Source organism: Pogoniulus pusillus, chromosome 39 (genome assembly GCF_015220805.1).
Source record: "Pogoniulus pusillus isolate bPogPus1 chromosome 39, bPogPus1.pri, whole genome shotgun sequence".
In the NCBI taxonomy this organism is placed as follows: Eukaryota; Metazoa; Chordata; class Aves; order Piciformes; family Lybiidae; genus Pogoniulus; species Pogoniulus pusillus.
This window is the reverse complement of record NC_087302.1, coordinates 5,406,285-5,429,491: the sequence shown is the minus strand read 5'-3', so window position 1 is coordinate 5,429,491 and position 23,207 is coordinate 5,406,285. Positions and strand designations below refer to the sequence as shown.

At 54.1% G+C, this 23,207-nt stretch overlaps 1 protein-coding gene across 6 annotated transcripts in view; it reads left to right on the top strand.

Annotated features, from left to right (window-relative positions):
• PLXNA2 (plexin A2) overlaps positions 1–23,207 on the top strand; it is a 238,189-nt gene that overhangs the window by 23,738 nt on the left and 191,244 nt on the right. For all 6 annotated transcript variants that reach the window (XM_064173717.1, XM_064173716.1, XM_064173718.1 and 3 more), the window contains exons 2-3: positions 17,998–19,252; positions 20,334–20,516. In XM_064173717.1, coding sequence (XP_064029787.1) covers positions 18,065–19,252; positions 20,334–20,516 — 1,371 coding nt within the window. In that variant the 5' untranslated portion in view covers positions 17,998–18,064. The remainder of the gene's footprint in view (positions 1–17,997; positions 19,253–20,333; positions 20,517–23,207) is intronic.

Genomic DNA, 23,207 nt, shown 5'->3' with positions numbered 1-23,207 from the left:
AGGATCATGGAATTAAGCAGGCTGGAAGAGAGCTCCAAGCTCAGCCAGCCCAACCTAGCACCCAGCCCTGCCCAACCAACCAGACCATGGCACTAAGTGCCCCAGCCAGGCTTGGCTGCAACACCTCCAGCCACAGCCACTCCACCACCTCCCTGGGCAGCCCATTCCAATGCCAATCACTCTCTCTGACAACAACTTCCTCCTCACATCCAGCCTAGACCTGCCCTGGCACAGCTTCAGGTTGTGTCCCCTTCTTCTGTCCCTGGCTGCCTGGCAGCAGAGCCCAACCCCACCTGGCTACAGCCTCCCTGCAGGCAGCTGCAGACAGCAATAAGCTCTGCCCTGAGCCTCCTCTGCTGCAGGCTGCACCCCCCCAGCTCCCTCAGCCTCTCCTCCCAGGGCTGTGCTCCAGGCCCCTCCCCAGCCTTGCTGCCCTTCTCTGGAGCAGAAGGGCTCCCCGAGGGCTGCACCAGGGCATCCTGCCTGTCATGGTCTCAGCTCAGGAATGAGGCTCAGCAGTGGAAGCGCTGGGATGCGTAGGAAGCCCTCATGGTGCACAAGCAAATCTAACTCCATTTTCCTAGTGTAGGGATGGTTGGATGGGGGAATGATGGCCCTTGGAGAGGATCATTCCCTCTGCATCAGGGAAGATTCAAGGAAACAACTTCATTTGCTTTCAGCTGCTGGCTGGCTCTGAAGAGCACTTGCAAGCCAGCAGCATTCATTGCTGCAGCAGCTCAGTGTCAGGCTCTGGAGTTCCATTTCCCTGCCCTGTGTCTCGGGAAGCCACAGGGTGCTGGGGAAAACAGGAAAGCTGTGGGGCAGTGCTGGGCTGCTCCTCGGGCTGACGTGTGCCGGGAAGGAAGCGCATCCACCGCGGCGGGGCCAGGAGCCGCCGGCAGACCCTGACTCAGCGTGGAACAAGTTCCTCATGGCATTTCCAGGCTCTGTGAGCCTGGGAACAAATTCCTCTTGGAGAGATTTATGATGGTTTTGCTTCCATAGCTATTTCGTGTCACTTGCAAGAGGGAGCTGGGAGCAATCCCTCGTGGTGTGCTGGAGGTGATGGAGGAAAGTGAGCATCCACGGGCAGAAATCTGGAGCTGTACAAGAGTTGTCCTTGGTGTTCCTGCCTGTGGCTGGTTAACCTGGGAATGAGCTTCCAAAAAGTGAGTTTGAACTTCCAAGATTTTGGAATTGATACTTAAAACAAAGGCTTTTGACTTAATTTGCTTCTTGGTTGCTGGACGTGCAGGGTTTGCCTTGTTAAGGTTTTCTTTACAGTCCCAGGTGGCTGTTTCCCATCCCAGGAATGAGAAGCTGAGGCTCTGGGGATTAGGGTGTGAATGTGGCACTTTGTGGGGTGTGAATGTGGCAGTTTGGGATGTGCTCTAATGACCATGATGATGCTGGATTGATTGTTGGACTTTATGATTGGTTGGACTTTGCTGTCTGCAACTACCTGCAGGGAGGCTGTAGCCAGGTGGGGTTGGACTCTGCAGCCAGGCAGCCAGCAACAGAACAAGGGGGGACAGTCTCAAGTTGTGCCAGGGCAAGTCTGGGCTGGATGTGAGGAGGAAGTTGTTGGCAGAGAGAGTGATTGGCATTGGAATGGGCTGCCCAGGGAGGTGGTGGAGTGTCTGTGGCTGGAGGTGTTCTTGCCAAGCCTGGCTGGGGCACTTAGTGCCATGGTGTGGTTGGTTGGGCAGGGCTGGGTGCTAGGTTGGGCTGGGGGAGCTTGGAGCTCTCTTCCATCCTGCTTGATTCTCTGATTCTGTGATCTTGGAGGTCATTTCCAGGGAAAGCAATTCAATGATGCTGTGAAAAGCTGGGGCTGTAATGAACATGGGTGCCTCATAGCAGGGTGAAAACCTCCCAAGGCACCTTGCTGAAACGGGGCCAGTTCCCATTCCTTGGAGAATATCACCAAAGCAGCAGTGAATGTCAGATCACAGCAGCCTGAGGGCTTGCCCAGGTAGCCATACAGGAGAATTCATGTGTAAATGGTCCAGAACTGTGTGCAGTTCTGGAGCCCCCAACACAAGCAGGACATGGAAGTGTTGGAGCCAGTCCAGAGGAGGCCACCAAGATGCTGAGAGGGCTGCAGCAGCTCTGCTCTGAGGACAGGCTGAGAGAGTTGGGACTCTGCAGTCTGGAGAAGAAAAGGCTTGGAGGAGACCTTGGAGTGGCCTTTCAATGTCTGAAGGGGCCTCCAGGAGGGCTGGGGAGGGACTATTGACAAGGTCTTGTAATGAGAGGAGGAGGAGGAATGGGTTTGAAGTGGCAGAGGGGAGAGATTGAAAGTGGATGTTAGGTAGAAGCTCTTTGCAGTGAGGGTGGTGAGACACTGGCACAGGTTGCCCAGGGAGGTTGTGGAGCACAGAAGCACCCAATGTGATCAAAGATCACATTCTGTGCTTCTGTGCTCCACAACCTCCCTGGAGGTGCTCAGGTCCAGGTTGGATGAGTCCTTAAGCAACCTGTTCTAGTGGGAGGTGTCCCTGCCTATGGCAGGGAGTTTGGAACTGGCTGAGCTTTGAGCTCCCTTCCAACCTAAAGCATTCTCTGACTCTATGTGAAGAGCTCTGTTCCCCCTGGCTGGGTATATTTATTGATGTCAGAGCAGAGAAATGGTGAGTTGGCTGCTTAACAGGGATGTTACAGTTCAACTCCATAAAACAAGTCGCCTGTCTCCTCTACTCATTCATTTGCCAGATCCCCCAAAAGTGGCAGTGACAGGAGCAGAGGATGGAGCACTGCCCTCATGATCATATTTCCTGCCTTTGCTGCTTTATGTCACAGCCTGAAATGTTGTTTAAATGAAACAAAACAAAAATCCCACCCTCTGGATTTCCTTTTCGTGTTTCATGCAAGTGCAGAGAGGTGGAGTGGGGGAGGAAAAAGGTGCCTGTGGGTTTCCTAAACCACCTAAGTTACTCTTCTGCTGAACATTTTGCCATCTCACAGGTTGCTGTGGAATGCAGGTCTTCTCTGAAGCTAAAGCATGGCAGCTCCTGGGTGTTGAGAGAGGCTGAGCCTGGTTTGGGTGGTGAAGATCTAACTGCTCTAGGAGCGCAGTGAGGTCCCAGCTCAGAGTTTCACTGAGCTGTTGCTGGTTATTCTGTGGGACCCAGGGGACAGGAGGCTGTGACTCTGCAGGCTGCTGCTGGTTATTCTGTGGGACCCAGGGGACAGGAGGCTGTGACTCTGCAGGCTGTTGCTGGTTGTTCTGTGTGACCCAGGGGACAGGAGGCTGTGACTCTGCAGGCTGCTGCTGGTTATTCTGTGGGACCCAGGGGACAGGAGGCTGTGACTCTGCAGGCTTGAAGCATCTTGCTGTTCCTGGGGCTTTGGTGAGGAGTGGATGGAGCTAACATCACCTTTATCCAAAGTCACAGGAGAGCACTGGTTTGTGCCTGACTGCCAGCATGGTGAGGGTGGGAATGTTCCTTGTGCCTGACTGCCAGCATGGTGAGGGTGGGAATGTTCCTTGTGCCTGACTGCCAGCATGGTGAGGGTGGGAAGGTTCCCTGAGCTGTTGCTGGTTATTCTGTGTGACTCAGGGGACAGGAGGCTGTGACTCTGCAGGCTGCTGCTGGTTATTCTGTGTGACCCAGGGGACAGGTGGCTGTGACTCTGCAGGCTTGAAGCATCTTGGTGTTTCTGGGGGTTTGGTGAGGTGTGGATGTAGCCAACATCACCTTTATCCAAAGTCACAGGAGGGCACTGGTTTGTGACTGACTGCCAGCATGGTGAGGGTGGGAAGGTTCCTTGTGCCTGACTGCCAGCATGGTGAGGGTGGTAAGGTTCCTTGTGCCTGACTGCCAGCATGGTGAGGGTGGGAAGGTTGATTTGGAGATCAGAATCTTCCAGTCCAATCCCTCTGGCTAAAACAGGGGCACCCACAGCAGCTTGGCCAGGATCACAATGTCCAGGTGGGGTTGGAGTCTCTCCAGAGAGGGAGACTCCACAACCAGCCTGCTCCAGTGGTCCAATAGCTCCAAAACAAAGAAGTTTCTCCTCAAGTGACACCTCCTGTGCTCTGACTTGTAGCCACTGTGCCTTGACCTCTCACTGGGCACAGCCTTCATGGGCACAACCTGTGCTGCTGCAGCCTCCACACACATTCCTTCTGCTGTCTTTATTGCACATGGATGCTGAGGACAGGGCACAAGTAAGAGGGAAGGTGCCCAAATCCCTTTTTCCTTTGAGCCATTGGCTCTGGGAGATGTTAGGCAGCAGGAGAGGCAGAGGCTGCTCGCTGCAGTCAGGCTGCAAGGTGGTGGCTGTGGTTACTTTGCGGCTTTCTGACTTGATTTGTTGTCTGCTGAGTGCTCTCCAATGATGCTGCTTTATGTTCTTACAGGAGAGAAAAGCTCTTCTAGCTTGCCACTCCAAATTTGGAGTAAGAGCTTCTCAAAATCCACCTTCAGGAGAAATGTTTCTGTTTGCCCTAAACCTTCTGACAAAGAGCATCCTTTGCTGCCTGCCTCTTTCTGTCTCCAAATCAACTCAGCCTCGTGGGGACATCATCCATCCTGTTCCTGAGGGTGGAAGGGCTGGATGAAAAACATCCCCAGCAAATCATCTGTTGGGCTGAGAGATGAAGCAGCAGCAAAAGGCTCACTGCAGGACATTTCTCTCCTAGTTATGAAGTGTTCTTTGCAGTTCACAAGGAGTTAATCAGGGCAGCAGCAGAGCCTTTGGCTGGACAGGCAGAGGAGGAGCCTTGTGGAGCAGGAATTGTGTTCAAGGCCTATTTGGTGGCAACAGGTTTAGACTGTCTTGAAGATCTCATAGCAACCAAGGAGCATGGGCAAGCACTCAGGAGTTCAGTGGCAGAGAGAGGCAGGAGCCCCTTTGCTTGTCTGCTGGGGTATAACAAGGTGCTGGCACAAGGACTTGTGTGACTTGGCTTTTCAAGGCAGGAATTGTGTGTCAGGGCAAATCTGTTCCCTTGGTTCCAGCAAATACATTCTCCACACTTGGAGGTGGCCACAACTTGTCTAGGGCTGAGCTGAGAAGTGCTAGAGCACAGTTCTTGGAAAGAAACAAAAGCAGAGGCTCTTTGAAGGCTTTCCAAGGATGGTGTTTGGGAGAAATAAACAACTCAGTGTCTCTTGGCTTGGTGGGGTAGGATGAGGGCAATGGCTTTGAGCTGGGAGAGGGAAGATTGAGCCTGGAGAAGGAGAAGTAATTCTTTCCAGTGAGGCTGGGAAGACACTGGAACAGCTTGCCCAGGATCACAGTGGCATTGGGGGGGTTGGAAGGTCTGCAGAGAAGGAGACTGCACAACCTCTCTGGGCAGCCTGCTGCAAGCTTCCAGCGCCCTCACAAGCAAAGAAGTTTCTTCTTTACATTCAGGTGACAGCTCCTGGGTTCCATTTGTGCACATTGCCCTTTCTCCTGTCACTGGGCACTGCTGAGGTGTGCCCAGCCCCATCCTCTCACCTGTTTAGCTCTTGCTCAGCTCAATGCGCAGGCGAAGGGAGCTGCAGGTGAGACACTGGAACAGTTTGCCCAAGAAGGTTGTGGATGTCCCCTCCCTGGAGGTGTTCAAGGCCAGATTGGATGAAGCCTTGAGCAACCTGGGTGGTGGGAGGTGTCTCTGCCCACGGCAGGGGGGTTGGTACTGGATGAGCTTCAAGGTTCCTTACCAAAGTGTTGGCAAAGTCCTGCAACAAATTCAGCTGCAGCTTCTCTCCCTCCTGGCTCCTCCAGCAAGGAAATCTCATGGCCAGTTCTTAACCCATGAGTCCCTCTGTGATGCCTCTGGCCAGGGGTGATGAAATGGACTTGATCTGTGTGGGTTACAAGTGCTGGGGTTCTGCAGTGCCCCAGAGCTGCCCAGGGAGATGGCAAGGGCAGGGATGGGGACCACTGCTGTACGTGGATGGGAGTGGGGCAGGGTGGGACAGCTTCCACTGAGGAGTGTTGAGTTAGAGGATGTGTGAGGAGCTCTCCAAGCAGGCAGGCTCACTGCATTCCTGGGAATTATGGCCTCACCAGTCCATGAAGGGTTGATTGTTTTCCTGGCACTGCTGGATCCAGTCTGAGCTGCTGGACATAGGAAGGAAGTGACTCAGTTGCTCTCCTGACAAGTGGAGCTTTGAAATTCAGAGAGGCAGGAGACAGCTGAGAGGCTCCAACTCATTCCCATTGGGATTTGGGTCCATGTGTGTCTGCTCCTCTTTGTGCACAGCACTTGGGGGTGGCAGCCGGGATGGGGCAGGGGAGCAGAAGGCTCTGCTGGGCAGCAGCCACTCTGTGATGCCTCAGAACCTTCTGGCATGAGGTCACCATGGGACAGCAGGTGATGGCAAGTGAAACTGAGGGCCAGAGGAGGGGAGAGGGCTGCTGGTGAAGCTGCTCTGTGGTGGAGTGAGCAGCTGCTGGGCTTTGTGCCCACCTGCCCATTGCCAATTGATTGCTGCACCAGAGGCACAGCCTAGGGGAGAGCTGGCAGCAGTTTTAGGTTATCTAAGGCATGTTCCCCACCCACAGCAGGGTGCAGAAGTGCACTAGAAACACAGAATCAGTGAGGGTTGGAAGGGAGCACAAGAATCAGCCAGTTCCAGCCCCTCTCTCATGGGCAGGGACACCTCACACTAGGGCAGGCTGGCCACAGCCTCGTCCAGCCTGGCCTTAAACACCTCCAAGGATGAGGCTTCCACCACCTCCCTGGGCAACCCATTCCAGGCTCTCACCACCCTCATGCTGAACAACTTCTTCCCAACACCCAGTCTGAATCTCCCCATTTGCAGCTTTGCTCCACTCCCCCCAGTCCTATCATTCCCAGACCACCCCCCCCAGCTTTCTTGTAGCTATCTTTAAGGTACTGAAAGGTCACAATAAGGTCACCTGGGAGCCTTCTCCTCTCCAGCCTGCACAGCCCCAGGTCCCTCAGTCTCTCTTCAGAGGAAAGCATCTCCTTCTTGGAATCTTTAAGGTTGGAAAAGACCTGTAAGGTCAAGTCCAAGATTCAAATCCAACCTCCAAATCCTTCTTGTAGCTGAGCTGCATGGAGAGCTGTGGTGCTGCAGCTCCTACATCTCCTTTCCTCTTGCCCACGTTGTCTGGAGTTGGCCCCATGGTCTATGGTGTTCCACTCTGGTGTGAGCCATGCAGGGGTTGGTGTAGATAATGATTTTGGGACCTCTCACCCATCAAGGCTGAGGTCTAGGCTGGATGTTAGGAGAAAGTTCTTGACAGAGGGAATGATTTGCCATTGGAATGGGCTGCCCAGGGAGGTGGTGGAGTGGCTGTGCCTGGAGGTGTTGAAGCCAAGCCTGGCTGGAGCACCTAGTGCCATGGTCTGGTTGGTTGGGCAGGGCTGGGTGCTAGGTTGGGCTGGCTGAGCTTGGAGCTCTCTTCCAACCTGGCTGATTCTGTGACTCTAAAGTGCCCAGCCCTGGTGTTTTAGCCTCCTGCTGCAGCTTCTGGCTGATGTCAGCTGTGGGCACAAGCAGATGTTTGCTGCATCCTATCATCAGCTTGGTTGGAGAGAGGTTTTTAAATGACAGAAAGATCCTTAGTGAAGGAGCAAGAGTTGGTGTTAAAAATAAAGACAACAAGACAGCTTGTTTCATCTAAACAGAAGGGTTATTAAACAGGCTTGAATTAATCAGAGATCTGCCAGAGCTCTGAAATTGAAAAGCAGGGCAGAGGAGCATGGAGCAGATGAGTGGGAAGAAGCCACTTCCTTGGGTAGGCTTTGATGTCCAACCACTACAGGAGAGGAGAAGGCTGGGTTCAGTTTTGGGCCCTTCACTCCAAAAAGGATGCTGAGGTGGAGAGCAGAGCAACAAAGCTGGGGAAGGGTCTGGAGAGCAGGGCTGGTGAGGAGCAGCCTGGGGGGGGGGGGGGGGGGGGGGCAGTCTGGAAAAGGAGGCTGAGGGGAGAGCTCATTGCTCTCTGCAGCTCCCTGAAAGGAGGTTGCAATGAGGTGGAGGTTGGGCTCTTCTCCCTGGTATCAGGTGATAGGAGAAGAGGAAATGACCTGAAATTGAGCTAGGGGAAGGTTGGGTTGGAGGTAATGAAAATTTTCTTCCCTTCAAGAGTGTTCAGGGATTGGCACAGGCTGCCCAGGGAGCTGGTGGAGTCCCCATCCCTGGAGGTCTTCAAGAAACCTGTGGCCATGGCACTTAGGGCCATGGTTTAGTGGCCATGCTGGGGTTGGGTTGATGCTTTGGCTGGATGATCTTGGAGGTGTTTTTCAGCTGAAACAATTCTGTGGTGTTCATCTGGTTGTTAGATTGAGGTGAGGTGGTTCCAAGCTTCCAGGTTCTTGGCTGGAGCTCAGAACACAAGTCTGGGGACACTGAGAGCCTCCCTCCATGGCACTGATGCCCAAGACCTACTGGGATCCTGCCAGCACCCAGCTGCCAGGGATGGTGGCTGCTTGAAGCAGCCTGGGCAGGGAATGGAGATGTTTTGCATTCCCCAGGGTTCAGGCACCTCAAAATGCTTTCAGAAGCTGCATCAAGGACCTCAGTGATGCACTTTACAGTGCAGACAACCACGGGTGAAGAGGCTTTGAGGGGGACAGGAGCTTGCTTCATGTTGCTGTTCAGGCTGGTGTTGATTGCAGTCCCAGGCAGGCACTTCCACCAAGGCAGGGCTGAGCAGGACTGCTTAATGGTCTCTGAAGAGCCCTTCAGTGCTGCATGGCTCTCTCCTGCATCAGCCTGCCTGCTTCAGCTCTGCTGCTCGTTTCAGGGCTGTGGCAGTTGTTTTTCTGCCTTTCCAAATTCCTCCTGATCCCATGGCAGTGCCTGGCTGAGGATTTCTGCCCCTTCTGCCTTGGGGATGCCAGCGCTGGGAGCAGCAACTGGAGTCTGGAGTGAGGCAGGAGGCCAGAGGTGGGCATGTACCAGGAATGCATTGCTCTGCTTCTCATCCCAGTTTGGTGCTGTGCCACCACTGCCCTCCCAGTCTGGTGGTGGGAAAGCACAGGAGTGGGTGGCCTATGGTGGTGTGGGCTCAGCTTGGGGCACAGTGATGCACAAGATGATGGCCTGTGGTGTGGGCTCAATTTGGGGCACAGTGATGCACAAGATGATGGTCTGTGGTGGTGTGGGCTCAGCTTGGGGCACAGTGATGCACAACATGATGGCTTGGTGAGGGGTAGGCTCAACTTGGGGCACAGTGATGCACAAGATGATGGTCTGTGGTGTGGGCTCAGTTTGGGGCACAGTGATGCACAAGATGATGGTCTGTGGTGGTGTGGGCTCAGCTTGGGGCACAGTGATGCACAAGATGATGGTCTGTGGTGGTGTGGGCTCAGCTTGGGGCACAGTGATGCACAACATGATGGTCTGTGGTGGTGTGGGCTCAGCTTGGGGCACAGTGATGCACAACATGATGACTTGTTGAGGGGTAGGCTCAGCTTGGGGCACAGTGATGCACAAGATGATGGTCTGTGGTGTGGGCTCAGTTTGGGGCACAGTGATGCACAAGATGATGGTCTGTGGTGGTGTGGGCTCAGTTTGGGGCACAGTGATGCACAACATGATGGTCTGTGGTGGTGTGGGCTCAGTTTGGGGCACAGTGATGCACAACATGATGGTCTGTGGTGGTGTGGGCTTGGCTGGGTGGATGTAGCTCATAATCTGAACAGCTAATTCTGTTCTGGATTGGTGTGGAGCAGCATCACCAGCAAACAACTCTCAAATGCACACAAGCATCTAGAGGGTGGAGGCCATAAGGATGGGGCTGGGCTCTTTCCAGTGGTGCCCAGTGCCAGGACAGCAGGCAGTGGGCACAAACTGAAGCCAAGAAGATTCCCTTGAACTGAAGGAAAAAATTAAGGCTGCCCAGAGAGGTTTTGGAGTATCCTCCTCCTCTGCAGAGGTTCCACCCCCCCTGGCCCTTGTGATCCTGGGCAGGCTGCTGTGGGTGCCCTGCTGGAGCAGGGAGGGTTGGACTGGATGGTGTCCAGAGGTCCCCCCCCAACCCCCACCTCACTGTGTTCCTGTGATTCTCTACCTGGGGCAGCATCCCTGGCTGTGCACAGAGCTTTAAGTGCAGCTCTGCTGGCTGGGTGTGCTCCATGGCTGCAGGGTTGGGGATGCAGCAGCTCAGGAGCTGCTTTATCCCAGCCCCATTTCCAGGTTTGTTTAGGGAACAGCCTGGTGGCCGCTGTGTAAATTCCTCTGCCTGCCTGGGGAGGCTTGGGGATGACAAACCCTGCTCACTGAACAGGCCTGGCACAGCCCAAGGATTCCTGTTTCAGGATTTCTGTTTAATGGAGTGGCTGGGGACCCATTTAATTTGAAGCTGGGGTACTTCACTTGCCTGTGGTGCACTTGGAGTGAGGCCAGGAGAAGCTGCTGCTGCTTTTTCTCCTCCAGTTCAGTGGCTGCTCTCTGATCATCCCTGGTGCTGCTCTGTAATATTCTCTTGTTATAAACTGCAGCTGGATGTCACCTGGGGAGAGAGAGCTGGGCTGAAGCTGGGGAGATAAAACTCCTGCCTTGGCCACTGGGACCTTTTGCCTAGCCTTGGGCAAATCATTTAATCGTTTAATCTGCTTGCACCTAAGGTCACCATCCATTAAATTCTGTTTTGTTGGGAGTAAAGCCCATGAATAATCAGAGGGCTTTCAGGTGCACCAGTGGAGGGGGTGGGGATGAACCTCAGACCATCTGGGGTTGAAAGCAGAAGCAGCACTTTGAGAGGAACTTTGCTGACCCAGATTGCCTGGAGGGGTTGTGGACTCTGTGCCTGGAGGTCCTTAAGGACAGCTTAGAGAAACTTCTCCTGGCTGATGATTATAGCTGGCCCTGGCAGCAGGAGACTGGATTAGAGAAGCACAACTTCCCAGCCAAAGGCTTTGATGATTTAATGTCATCCAAAGCCAGTGACTTGTTTACACAGGTTCAGATGAAACTGAGACTGCCCAAGACCTGAACAAACCAGCTCTGAAACTTAAGAAGTGTGAAGGTTTTCCCTCGGCCTCATACTTCAAGGGGAACTCAGGGTCTGGTCTGCTCCATGCTCCAGTGCACACTGTTGTCACCAGCCTTGGGTCTGTCCTTGGGGACCACCTGGTGAATGAAGTCCTCTTTTCCCAGCACCTCTCTGTGTGCAGGGTAATTCCTAAGCTGTTTCACAGCAGTGAGCTGGGGGCTCAATAGCTGCCAGCTGTGGTTTCTCAGCTAGCAGGTGTCAAGTATCAGCACAGGGAAAGGAAAAGGTGTCTAATTCCTGCTCCCTAGGTGTCCTAGGGTGCTTATGAATTTTGCTGGATGTCTTTTGGGGGTGGAGAGGGGTGTTAAATGTCTCCAGCTGCAGTGCACAGCTGGCTGCAAGCCACAGCTGTTGTCCTGCTTTAGATTTGCCTGAGGAATGCAGAGCTCCCTTGGAGATGATGATGATGGTTTGGGCAGTGCTCAAGCAAAGCCTCCTTGCCGTGGCACAGGGATGGTCAGAGGGAGCTGTGGCTGTGCTTGTGTTGTCACTGCTGTCAGGGCAGAGTAGCCCTGCTCTGTCTGATCAAAGAGTTCACCAGCAGCAGCACACCAAGCAGCTCTTAAGCTGCTCCCTCACACCTATTTTATTCCAACCCTTTATGTCTGGTAGATCCCTTTTGAGTTTTCCATCAGCTGAATCCCAGAGTGCCAGGTTGGAAGGGACCCCAAGGACCACCTGGGCCAACCTTCCTAGGTGATGGTGGGGTTGAGATGAGCTGGCCCAGCACCCTGGCAAGCTGAGTCTGAAAACCATCCAGCATAGGGGAATTCACTGCTTCCCTTGGGATGTGATTCCAATGTCTCATTGCTCTCATGGTGACACATTTTCCTCTGGGTGCCAGTCAGAATCTCCCCAGCAGTAGCTTGTACCAATCACCCCTTGCCTTTCCCATGAGTCTCCTTGCAAAAAGGGAGCATTATCCATGGGGCATTGTCCTCATTTCTCAGGTGGACCAACCAAGGTTTCTTCAGCAAGCCTGGGACAGAGGCAGGAGCAATGCTGGGTCAGGCCAGGCTGCTGCAGGGCACTCCCCAAAATGCAAAGCTGGAGCTTCCAGCAGACCTGTCCCTGGGATTGTCTGCTCCTCTTTACCCCAGACCTGTTAGGATGTGTGAGCTGAAGGAGCAGAAGAGGGGCAGGGATGGAGAGGTAGCTTGTCTGGTATGTGTTGTATAAACAACATCTGAAGTCTGGACACTGTGCCCAAATTTTGTGCCTGATCCATGCAGCCCTGTTTGTTATCAGGGAAATGCCTTTTTGTGGCTGCCTTTGGTTGCTCCCCTCCTCTTCCTTGTCCCAGGGCTGGAGGAAGCAATAATCACAATGCTGTGTTTTGCCCTCTTAACTCTTTCTCAGAAAGCTGTGAAATACCAGCCCTGTGAATAAGCAGCTCTGGGGAAGTGGAGAGGCTGCTCCTGGCATGGATCCTGCCTGCAGCTGCCAGCATGGCCCAGGGGAGATGGGGACAGGCAGAGCCAAGGGACAGCAGAACCTGGAGGGGCATAAAACTGCTTTGCAGCCTGAAATCCAAAGGGTTCAGCCTTGCACAGGTTGTAAAAGCTTAGTGTTCAGCATGCCTGAGGTTCAGAAACCTCAGACCTGTTGCCAGATTCCTCTCTGGTGGTTTAGAGTTTGCTTTTCATAGAATCCTAGGATCAGTCAGGGTTGGAAGGGACCACAAGGATCAACCAGTCCCAACCCCCCTGCCATGGGCAGGGACACCCTACCCTAGAGCAGGCTGTGCAGAGCCTTATCCAGCCTGTCCTTAAGCACCTCTAGGGATGAGGCTTCCATCACCTCCCTGGGCAACCCATTCCAGGGTCTCAGCACTCTCATGCTGAAGAACTTCTTCCTAATATCCAGTCTGAATCTGCCCATTTCCAGCTTTGTTCCATTCTCCCCACTCCTATCACCACCTGACATCGCAGAGAGAGGGACTGGCATTGGAATGGGCTGCTCAGGGAGGTGGTGGTCGCTGTCCCTGGAGGTGTTCAAGAAGAGACTGGATGAGGCAGCCCATTCCAATGCCAATCACTCTCTCTGGCAAGAACTTCCTCCTGACATCCAGCCTAGACCTGCCCTGGCATACCTTGTGGCTGTGTCCCCTTGTTATGTGGCTGGTTGCCTGGGAGAAGAGTCCAACCCCAGTTGGCTACAGCCTCCCTTCAGGTAGCTGTAGAGAGCAATCCCACCAGTGCTGCTAAGCCACTGCCACTAAACTGTGTCCCTAGGATGGGGTGGGTTGGAAAATCCTCAGTTCAGGGCTCCACTGTGCCAAGGCTTCTCTTGTTGGAGAATGAGGTGAAGATGCTGAGAGCATGGAAGAGACTTGTGGGACTTTCTGCTGAGTAAGGGGAAATTGGGCAGCAGGAGGCTCATCTGGCTGCACCAGGGTGCAGGAGTACTGTGTCCAGTTCTGGGCCCCCAGTTCAAGAGGGACATAGAACTGCTTGAGAGAGTCCAGCACAGAGCCACAGAGATGCTGAATGGAATGGAACAGCTCTGGTAGGAGGAGAGCCTGAGGGAGCTGGGGCTGGGAGCTTGGAGGAGCCTGAGAGGTGACCTCAGCAATGGTTATCAATGTGTGCAGGTGAGTGGCAGAGGCTGGAGCCAGGCTCTGCTGGGGGATGCCAATGCCAGCACCAGGGGCAGTGGTGGAAGCTGAGGCAGAGGAAGTTTCATTTAAACATGAGGAGGATTTTTTTCCCTGTGAGGGTGACAGAGCCTGGCACAGGCTGCCCAGGGGGGCTGTGGAGTCTCCCTCTCTGGAGATATTCAAACCCTGCCTGGATGTGTTCCTGTGTGATCTGCTCTGGGTGATGCTGCTCTGGCAGGGGGGTTGAACTGGCTGAGCTTTGGATGTCCCTTCCAGCCCCTGGCATTCAGTGACTCTATGAGGAGGCAGAGTCAAACCCCAGACCTCTGATCTGAACTGGAAGCATCCTGGAACTCAGAGATGCTTTATTGAGACAGTTTGGCTCAGAGCTTGTCTAATTAAAGCCCTGTTAATGACTGTAAGATCTTCTTCCAGAGCTGACCAGTGCGTCCTGGGCCTCACTTCTTTAAGGGGGGTAAATCACTGTGGCAGCTTTCATGGCTGGAAAGATTTCACAGAAGCATTCCTGATGGGCTCCAGGAGGGATGCAAACCCATCCCCTGTGTTCTTACTACAAAGAACTGGCCCAGCTCTGGGCTCTTTTCCCTCCTCCCAGTTGGCAGCTTCGATCTGGAGCCAATGCAAAGAGAAAGGGTCAGGCTGGTGCAAGGGCGAGGTTGTTCCAAAGGGTTTGTTCTTGTGTTTTTAGTTTATAGAGTGCAGCCTGACCTTTGGGTGACCCCTTTGATAATTCTGGGGGATTTCTGACAGCCTGGTGACCTGCAGGGGAGGTCAGCAGCACCAGCCAGCCAGTCTCCCTGCTCCTGGCCCCACAGCAATGAATCTTATTTGACTATAAAAAGCAGAAAGGGCAGAATCCACCTCCAGCTCCGAAAGCAATCACATCCCTGCCAGCTCAGTCATTGCTCAGGAGGCCTCATTCTGTGAGGCAGCTCCCCAGACACTTGTGCCCTTAGGAGAAAAAAACCCACAGCGGGTTTGATCTGCTGCTCTCTTCCCCTTGAGCAGGGTCCTTGGGCTGGGAGTGATGTGGGAACAGCTGGACAAAGCCTCTGGAGCTGGGATGCTGAGATCCAGGGATGGGGCTGCTGGGGGAGGATGCTGAGGCTGCTGGGGGAGGATGCTGAGACTGCTGGGGGAAGATGCTGAGGCTGCTGGAGGAGGATGCTGAGGCTGGTGTGGGGCAGGCTGGCTGTGCCTGGGGTGGGAGTGAGTGTGCCTGGGTTGGTGCAGATGCATTTACTGCATCTTGAAGGCGTCAGAGCTGTTGGAGTTGCCTCCTTCAGAGGGTGGAGTGTCCCAGGAGAGCAGGACCCAACAGAGCCAAGAGGATTGGGGTGGGCAGAGCAGTGCTGGCAAAGGGGGGAGGCTGTGTGTAAATCATTGCTCATGAAACCAGCCCAACCCAGAAAGATCAGATAGTAGAATCATAAAATGCTTCAGGTTAGGAGCAGAGACCCTTAAGGTCATCTTGTCCACCCCCTCTGCAGTCAGCAAGGACATCTTTAACCACCTCAAGCCTGACCTTGAATGTCTCCAGGGATAGAGCCTCCACCACCTCCCCGGGCAACCTGTTCCAGGGTTCCACCACCCTCATTGTGCAGAACTTCCTCCTGATGTGCAACCTAAATCTCCCCATCTCCAGTTCCAAACCCTTTGCTCCTCCTCCTACTGCTGCAACCCCTTGTGAAACATTGCAGCACCACCAGCCAGAGGCAGCTGCAGCCGTGGGGACAGCAGAACTGTCCCTTTGAGCCATCATTTTTATTTCCACAGGAGATTCTCTGTTTTGCTTTTGCTTTTCATTATCCTTTTTGCTTTTGCATTTTTTTCCCCCACTCTATTTTTTCTCCTCCTCTCTTCATTATTTATTGCCTCTGTGTGTGTGCATAAAACACCACTAATGACAAACCATGGTGCCCACAAGTGATTGACAGCTGAAGCAAGAGAAATGACTAATCAGACCTCCTGAAGCCCTGTCACATGGAGATTAAATGAACCCTTTCCCCCCCCCCCCCCCTTCCCAGTCCCTCAATGAGAATCATGAGCATTTGAATAATAATATTATAGCCTCCATTAGGATGACAGTGGGGGGGGGGGGGGGGGGGGGAGGGAGAAAAAAAATTAGGCTCAGACCTGTGATTATTCCTTCAATCTAATAATTATTTAAATACCAGATAACTCCTTTCAGCCTAATTGAGGCCTTTCAGCTGCTTGGGTTTTTATTGTGTCCCTGGATTTACTCTCTCTTGCACCTTGCGTTACTAAGAGCTTCAAATGGCTTTGAAGGCCACGTTTGGAACTTCCTTCCCACGACCAAAAGAAAGAGGGAAAATTAATGGTGAAATGGTATTAAGGATCAGAGTTAAATTGGCTCCATTCTCCTGCCTTCCTGGTGTTTAACTCTCCAGCTCTACCCAGCCGCTCTCAAACTTTCCTCCGCAGGGTTTCTGGTGGTGGTTGGGGGCTGTGGCACTGAATCATAGAACCAAGCAGGGTGGAAGAGAGCTCCAAGCTCAGCCAGCCCAACCTAGCACCCAGCCCTGCCCAACCAACCAGACCATGGCACTAAGTGCCCCAGCCAGGCTTGGCTTCAACACCTCCAGCCACAGCCACTCCACCACCTCCCTGGGCAGCCCATTCCAATGCCAATCACTCTCTCTGACAACAACTTCCTCCTAACATCCAGCCTAGACCTGCCCTGGCACAGCTTGAGGCTGTGTCCCCTTCTTCTGTCCCTGGCTGCCTGGCAGCAGAGCCCAACCCCACCTGGCTACAGCCTCCCTGCAGGCAGCTACAGGCAGCAATGAGCTCTGCCCTGAGCCTCCTCTGCTGCAGGCTGCACCCCCCCAGCTCCCTCAGCCTCTCCTCACAGGGCTGTGCTCCAGGCCCCTCCCCAGCCTTGCTGCCCTTCTCCAAACACCTTCCAGCACCTCAACATCTCTTTTGAACTGAGGAGCCCACAACTGGGCACAGTACTTGAGGTGTGTCCTGAGCAGTGCTGAGCGCAGGGGCAGAAGAACCTCCCTTGTCCTGCTGCCCACACTGAACATTGTTTGTTCAGAGATTGAGAGAATGAGTTGAGTTGGAAGGGAACTTAAAGATCAGCCAGGTCCAACGCCATGGGCAGGGACACCTCCCACTAGCCAGGTTGCTCAAAGGCTCTTCCAGCCTGGTCTTTAAGTGCTTCCAGGGATGATGTGTCCACAGCTTCTGGGCAACCTGTTCCAGTGTCTCACCACTCTCACTCTAAAGAATTTCTTCCTCATCTCCAGCCTAAATCTGCCCTCTCCAATTTCAGTCCATTCCCTCTCATCCTGTTACTCCAAGTCTTTGTCAAAAGTCCCTCTCCAACATTCCTGTAGCCCTCTTCAGGTACTGGAAGGCTGTGCTAAGGTCTCCCTGGAGCCTTCTCTTCTCCAGGTTGAACAGCCCCAACTCACTCAGCCTGGTCCCACAGGGGAGGTTCTCCAGCCCTCTGATCACCTTCCTGGCTTCCTCTGAAACTGTTCCAACAGATCTGTGTCCTTGTGCTGGGAGCTCCAGAGCTGGATGCATGCTCCAGGTGAAGTCTCACCAGAGCAGAGAGTCAGGATCACCTCTCTTGATCTGCTGGCCAAGTGATGCATGTCTTGCACCCACATGTTGTGTCCTCCAAGCCTGGAGCTTCTCTCGCAGGGAGCCAGGGATGGAACTTCATCTCTTGACTCCTTTGTGTAGAACATCAGGCTCCAGATGGGCAGCATCTGCCCTGCATAGGACGCTGCTGGTGCTGTTTGGTTGCTGATCTAACCAGGTGTCCCCACCTCTGTGGCACCTGCTTCTCAGCTGTGCAGTGCCTCATGAAGAAGCGCAGTACCTACGCTGCATGCAGAGCTCCTGCAGAGGTACTTCAGGCTGTGGGGAGAGGTGGAGAGGAGATCTTGGTGGCTTTGGTCTGTGTATGCTCAATGAAGTTGCCTGCAGGAGGCTTCTTCTTGAGGTTCCCAAATGAGGTCGTGGTGGATTTAAAGGTAGAAACTCCTCTCTATTCCTCTGCTGCTTCCAACAACATTCCCTGCAGGAGCCTTTTAGCCGAGACCACAGGCTGATGGTTGAGTGTGTGAGCAGCAGGCTTTGCCTTGGGTTGGAGCTGATTGTCCCCTCTCATGCCTGAGCAGGGTGGGTTAGAAAGACCTCAACCACAGAAGCCATTAGCACGCAGAGGCCAAACCAAGTGGCAAAGCCTGGAGCCTGAACTGTTTACCAATAAGTTAGGAGACCTGCTTAATTCCTGCTGGGCTTAGAGGCGTCCTCACTTTATCTCAAGGACTTTGTAATTAGAAAGCCTCCTTTGAATTTTATCTGCAGGGCACACAGGATCTAATCCTTTGCTCTGTGTTGCTTTCTCTTCCCCCCCTCCCCAGAACCATGTGAGGGACGTTGCTGGGGCACAGGACACGCTCGGGGGACACGGAGTTTGCCTTTCCCAGGATGGATCAGAGGAAGAACTGGCCTCGGGTACCAGACTCCGATGGCTGGGCGGTGGCTTTGCTCTGTCTCTTCCTGGCATCCCTCTCACGGAACGTCTCCAGCAATGCCTTGTTCAACACTTTCCACTCGGAGAACCGGGACTGGACGTTCAACCACCTGACCGTCCACCAGGGCACCGGAGCGGTCTACGTCGGAGCCATCAACAGGGTCTACAAGCTCTCGGGCAACCTGACCATTCTGGTGGCTCACAAAACCGGTCCCGAGGAGGACAACAAATCCTGCTACCCCCCCCTCATCGTCCAGCCCTGCAGCGAGATCCTCACCCTCACCAACAACGTCAACAAGCTGCTGATCATTGACTACTCTGAGAACCGACTGCTGGCCTGTGGCAGCCTCTACCAGGGCGTCTGCAAGCTGCTGCGCCTGGACGACCTCTTCATCCTGGTGGAGCCCTCCCACAAGAAGGAGCATTACCTGTCCAGCGTCAACCAGACGGGCACCATGTACGGGGTGATCGTGCGCTCGGAAGGCGAGGACGGGAAGCTCTTCATCGGCACGGCAGTGGACGGCAAGCAGGATTACTTCCCCACCCTCTCCAGCCGCAAGCTGCCCCGGGACCCCGAGTCCTCAGCCATGCTGGATTACGAGCTCCACAGCGACTTTGTGTCGTCCCTCATCAAAATCCCCTCGGACACCTTGGCCCTCGTTTCCCACTTCGACATCTTCTACATCTACGGCTTCGCCAGCGGCAACTTCGTCTACTTTCTGACCGTGCAGCCGGAGACCCCCGAAGGGGTCTCCATCAACTCCGCCAGCGACCTCTTCTACACCTCGCGCATCGTGCGGCTCTGCAAGGACGACCCCAAGTTCCACTCCTACGTCTCGCTGCCCTTCGGCTGCGTCCGGGGGGACACGGAGTACCGCCTGCTGCAAGCAGCCTACCTCTCCAAGCCGGGAGACGTGCTGGCCAGGGCCCTCAACGTCACGGCCCGGGAGGATGTGCTCTTTGCCATCTTCTCCAAGGGCCAGAAGCAGTACCACCAGCCCCCCGACGACTCCGCGCTCTGCGTCTTCCCCATCCGCGCCATCAACGCGCAGATCAAGGAGCGCCTGCAGTCCTGCTACCAGGGGGAAGGCAACCTGGAGCTCAACTGGCTGCTGGGGAAGGATGTTCAGTGCACTAAAGCGGTGAGGATGCTCTGTTGGCTGGCGTAGCCCCTGAGAGCTGGTCTCAAAGCCTGGCCCTGTGGGCCAGGAGCTTACGCAACAGGGTTCACAGTATCACAGTATCATCAGGGTTGGAAGAGACCTCACAGATCATCAAGTCCAACCCTTTACCACAGAGCTCAAGGCTAGACCATGGCACCAAGTGCCACGTCCAACCTTGCCTTGAAGTGCCCCAGGGACGGCGACTCCACCACATCCCTGGGCAGCCCATTCCAGTGTCTTTCCATGCCTCTGCTTCCTTGCCGTAGCAACTCTCTTGCCCTTTGGTCCGTGCTCTTCTCAGACACTTGGTGGTGACAGGGAAGGGCTGGCATTAAGGCACATAAAGATTGGCAGCTCGCTGGAAGTGTTTGCTGTTTCCAGCTTTGGGAGGTTGGAGTGAGGTAGGAGTTGGTCTCTTCCCCCTGTTCTCAGATGACAGAATGAAAGAAAATGGCCATGAAGTTGTGCCAGGGGAGGTTTAGGTTGGAGTTAAGGATGTGAGGTGGGATCAGCCCTGCCTGGCCATCCTCTGGCTAGGGACTGACCTGAGCATGTCCCACACTGTGTGAGGCAGTGCCAGCCCCACTGTCAGCTGTCAGCAGCAGGGTTTGTGTGGTCTTCAAGGGAAGCCTTTGCTGGTGTGAGCCTCGATGCTTTCGTGGCCCAGCACCTCTGGAAGTTGGGTTGAGAGGAGCTGAAATGAGTGGAGCAGAGAATTCCTGCGTGGCCATGCAGCTGTGCTAAACCCAGGAGAAACCTAGCAGATGGACTCAAGGTACCTCCTTAATCCTGTCCAAACCCCTCTTGGAGCAGCTGCAGAGTGTCTTGGCCCCAGGCAGTGAAGGGAACAAAGTGGCTGAAGCTGGCCTGGCTCCTGGGCAGAGCCATGTTGGTAGCTCCCACCCAGCTGTCACAGAATCACAGAATCAACCAGATTAGAAGAGATCTCCAACCTAGCACCCAGCCCTGTCCAGTCGAGCCCCCTTTACACGACCCCAAGCATGTGGGGCTGCTTTGTGCTTTGTCTGACTCACAGCTGCCTCCTACTTTGTCTTTCCAGCCAGTCCCCATCGATGACAATTTCTGTGGGCTTGACATCAACCAGCCCCTGGGAGGCTCAACGCCCGTGGATGGAGTGACCCTCTTCACCTCCAGCCGCGACCGGATGACTTCCGTTGCTTCCTATGTCTACAATGGCTACAGTGTGGTGTTTGTGGGGACAAAGACTGGCAAGCTGAAGAAGGTAAGCTGATTCATGTGGCTTCAGACAGCCAGGATCCATTTGTCATCTCTGGTGCACGTAGCTGCTGCTGTGTGTCTTGCAGATTTTTGTTCCCAGTGCGAAACTGGGAGCCAGTAGGGAGTGAAACAAAAGAATCACAGGGTTTGGGTCATAGAGAGCCTTGCATTGGTGAGGCCAGGTCCATCCATCTGCACTGGGAGCACAGGGTGGTGTTGCTGCAAGTTTCTTTTGAAATGCAGAAGTGTCAGCTGAAAGGTGCAGCAGAAACTCCTCCAGCATGGTCCTGGGAAAGAGACCAAAAAAGGTCACGCAGTTCCCACTGCTCTGAGGCTGCTACAGTTCCAGAGCATCTCCCTGCATGGGCTGAGGGCACCTTCCTGTGCTTCCAGCCAGTCTCTTCCTTCTGCAGCAGGGTGATGGAGGTCACAGCAATGTGCCAGCTCCTGTGTGTGCTGCCTGTGTGCTGTTGGTCTGGGGGTTGTGCATCTCGTCGTTCAGTGAGCCACACAGTTCCCACTACTCTGAGGTGTTACAGCTCCAGAGCATCCCCCTGCATGGGCTGAGGGCACCTTCCTGTGCTTCCAGCCAGTCTCTTCCTGCTGCAGCAGGGTGATGGAGGTCTCAGCACTGTGCCAGCTCCTGTGTGCGCTGCCTGTGTGCTGTTGGTTTGGGGGTTGTGCATCTCATCGTTCAGTGAGCTGTGGGAGGAGTGGTTGTGGGGCTGATGCAGAGGTGAAACATTGGACCAAGCTGCCCAGGGAGGTGGTGAGGTCACCATCCCTGGAGGTGTTCAGGAAATGTGTGGACATGCCTTGTGGGGACATGGTTTAGTGGCCATGGTGGTGTTGGGTTGGTGTTGGTTGGACTGGATGATCTTAGAGGAGTTTTGCAACGTTGATGATCCTGTGGTTGTCAGCCTGCTTTAAGTGACTTGCAGTTTCTGAGCATGAGTGACCCTCAGCAAATTGTGACCCTCAGCAAGTTGTATCCAAGTTCTTGGATCTTCTCTCCTTTTTGACACACTGGTGGGAATCCTGAAATGGTTTTGAGTTGCTTCCCAGCGATCCTGCTGCAGCCTCTGAAGAAGAAAGGGTTAGGGAGCTTTTGGTGATGGCAAAATTGCCAATGGTGGAAGGTCATGGAGAGATAAGAATGGGTTAACTTGACTGCTGTTGGAAACCAAGCCTCAGGGCAAAGTCCTGCTGCTCCTCTCTGCCTCTTCCCTCCTGCCCTACCCTCTGACAGTTGAGTGATTGATCAGTCCTGGAAGATAACATTCCTCACCCTCTGCATCACAAAAAGTTGCTCTGGGCAAAGAGATGCTCTCTCTGGTTTCCTCCTTCGGAGCGGCAGTGAGTCCTAGGATTGTGAATTCCAGCTGGGATTTCCCCCTCTCCCAGGTCTCTGAACTGCTCTTTAATAAGTGGGGAGCAAAGACTGGTCAGACCCAGTCCCATACCTTCTGTGTCGTCCTCTCTAATCCTCCCCCAGAAGCTCCATATTTAAACCGAGTGTGGAGATGGATCTGGGGGCCATAAGCAGAAGGGACACCCCAGCACTTACTGCCCTTTGGAGTTGGAGCTGCAACTGGAAACCAGCTCAGCAGTGGGTGCAGAAGGTTGATCCAGCTCCAGCAAAAGCAGCTTTGGAGATGCTGAGAAGCTGCAAATCAACCTGGGACGTGACTGACAGCTGTAGGTGAAGCCCTTGATTGCAGAGCCTGCTGCTTCCTGCCAGGGAAAGGGTTAACAAATGTAATCAGCAGCAGGCTGTTAATTTTTTTTGGTGTCCTTAAGCAGCAGGGAATTTCTTCCTCAGCTCTGCAGGAAGATACAAGGACAGGCAGATACTACACTTGAATGTCTGCATCACTTTAATTACATCAGCTCGTTAATATTCAGTCAGCACTCCACCGAGTGCTGAGCAGCAGTAAATTCCATGCCTCCCTGGTGCCTCTCGGGTGGCAGTGGGGCAATATTGAGCGTGGGGAAGAGTGGGCTTGCAGGCAGAGCCCCTCTGCTCCCTGCCCACCTCTTCTCCTAGCACAGAGGGATGCAGGTGGCCGAGAAGGTCACCAGCATCCTGGCTTGGATCAGCACTAGTCTGGTCAGTAGGAGTAGGGCAGTGATTGTCCCCCTGTATTGGGCACTGGTGAGGCTGCACCTCAAATACTGGGTTCAGTTTTGGGACCCTCACTCCAAGAAGGACGTTTTGGTGCTGGAATTAGTCCAGAGAAGGGCAACAAAGCTGATGGAGGGTCTGAAGAACAGGGCTGGTGAGGAGCAGCTGAGGGAACTGGGGGTGTTCAGCCCAGGGAAGAGGAGGCTGAGGGGAGTCTTGCTTGCTCTCTACAGCTCCCTGAAAGGAGGTTGGAGTGAGGTGGGAGTTGGTCTCCTCTCCCTAGTATCCCCCTAGTAACAAGAGGAAAGGGCCTCAAATGGCATCAGGGGAGGTGTAGGTTGGTTATGAGGAAAACAGTTCTCTCCTGCAAGAGTGGTCAGGGACTGGAACAGGCTGCCCAGGGCAGTGGTGGACTCTCCACCCCTGGAGGTGTTCAGGAAACATGGACATGGCAGTTTGGGACACACTTTCATGGCCATGGTGGTGTTAGGTCAACAGTTGGATCTCAGAAGTCTTTTCTGGCTGAAACAGTTCTGTGGCTCTGTGATTGAGAAGCAGTTCCAGCAAGCA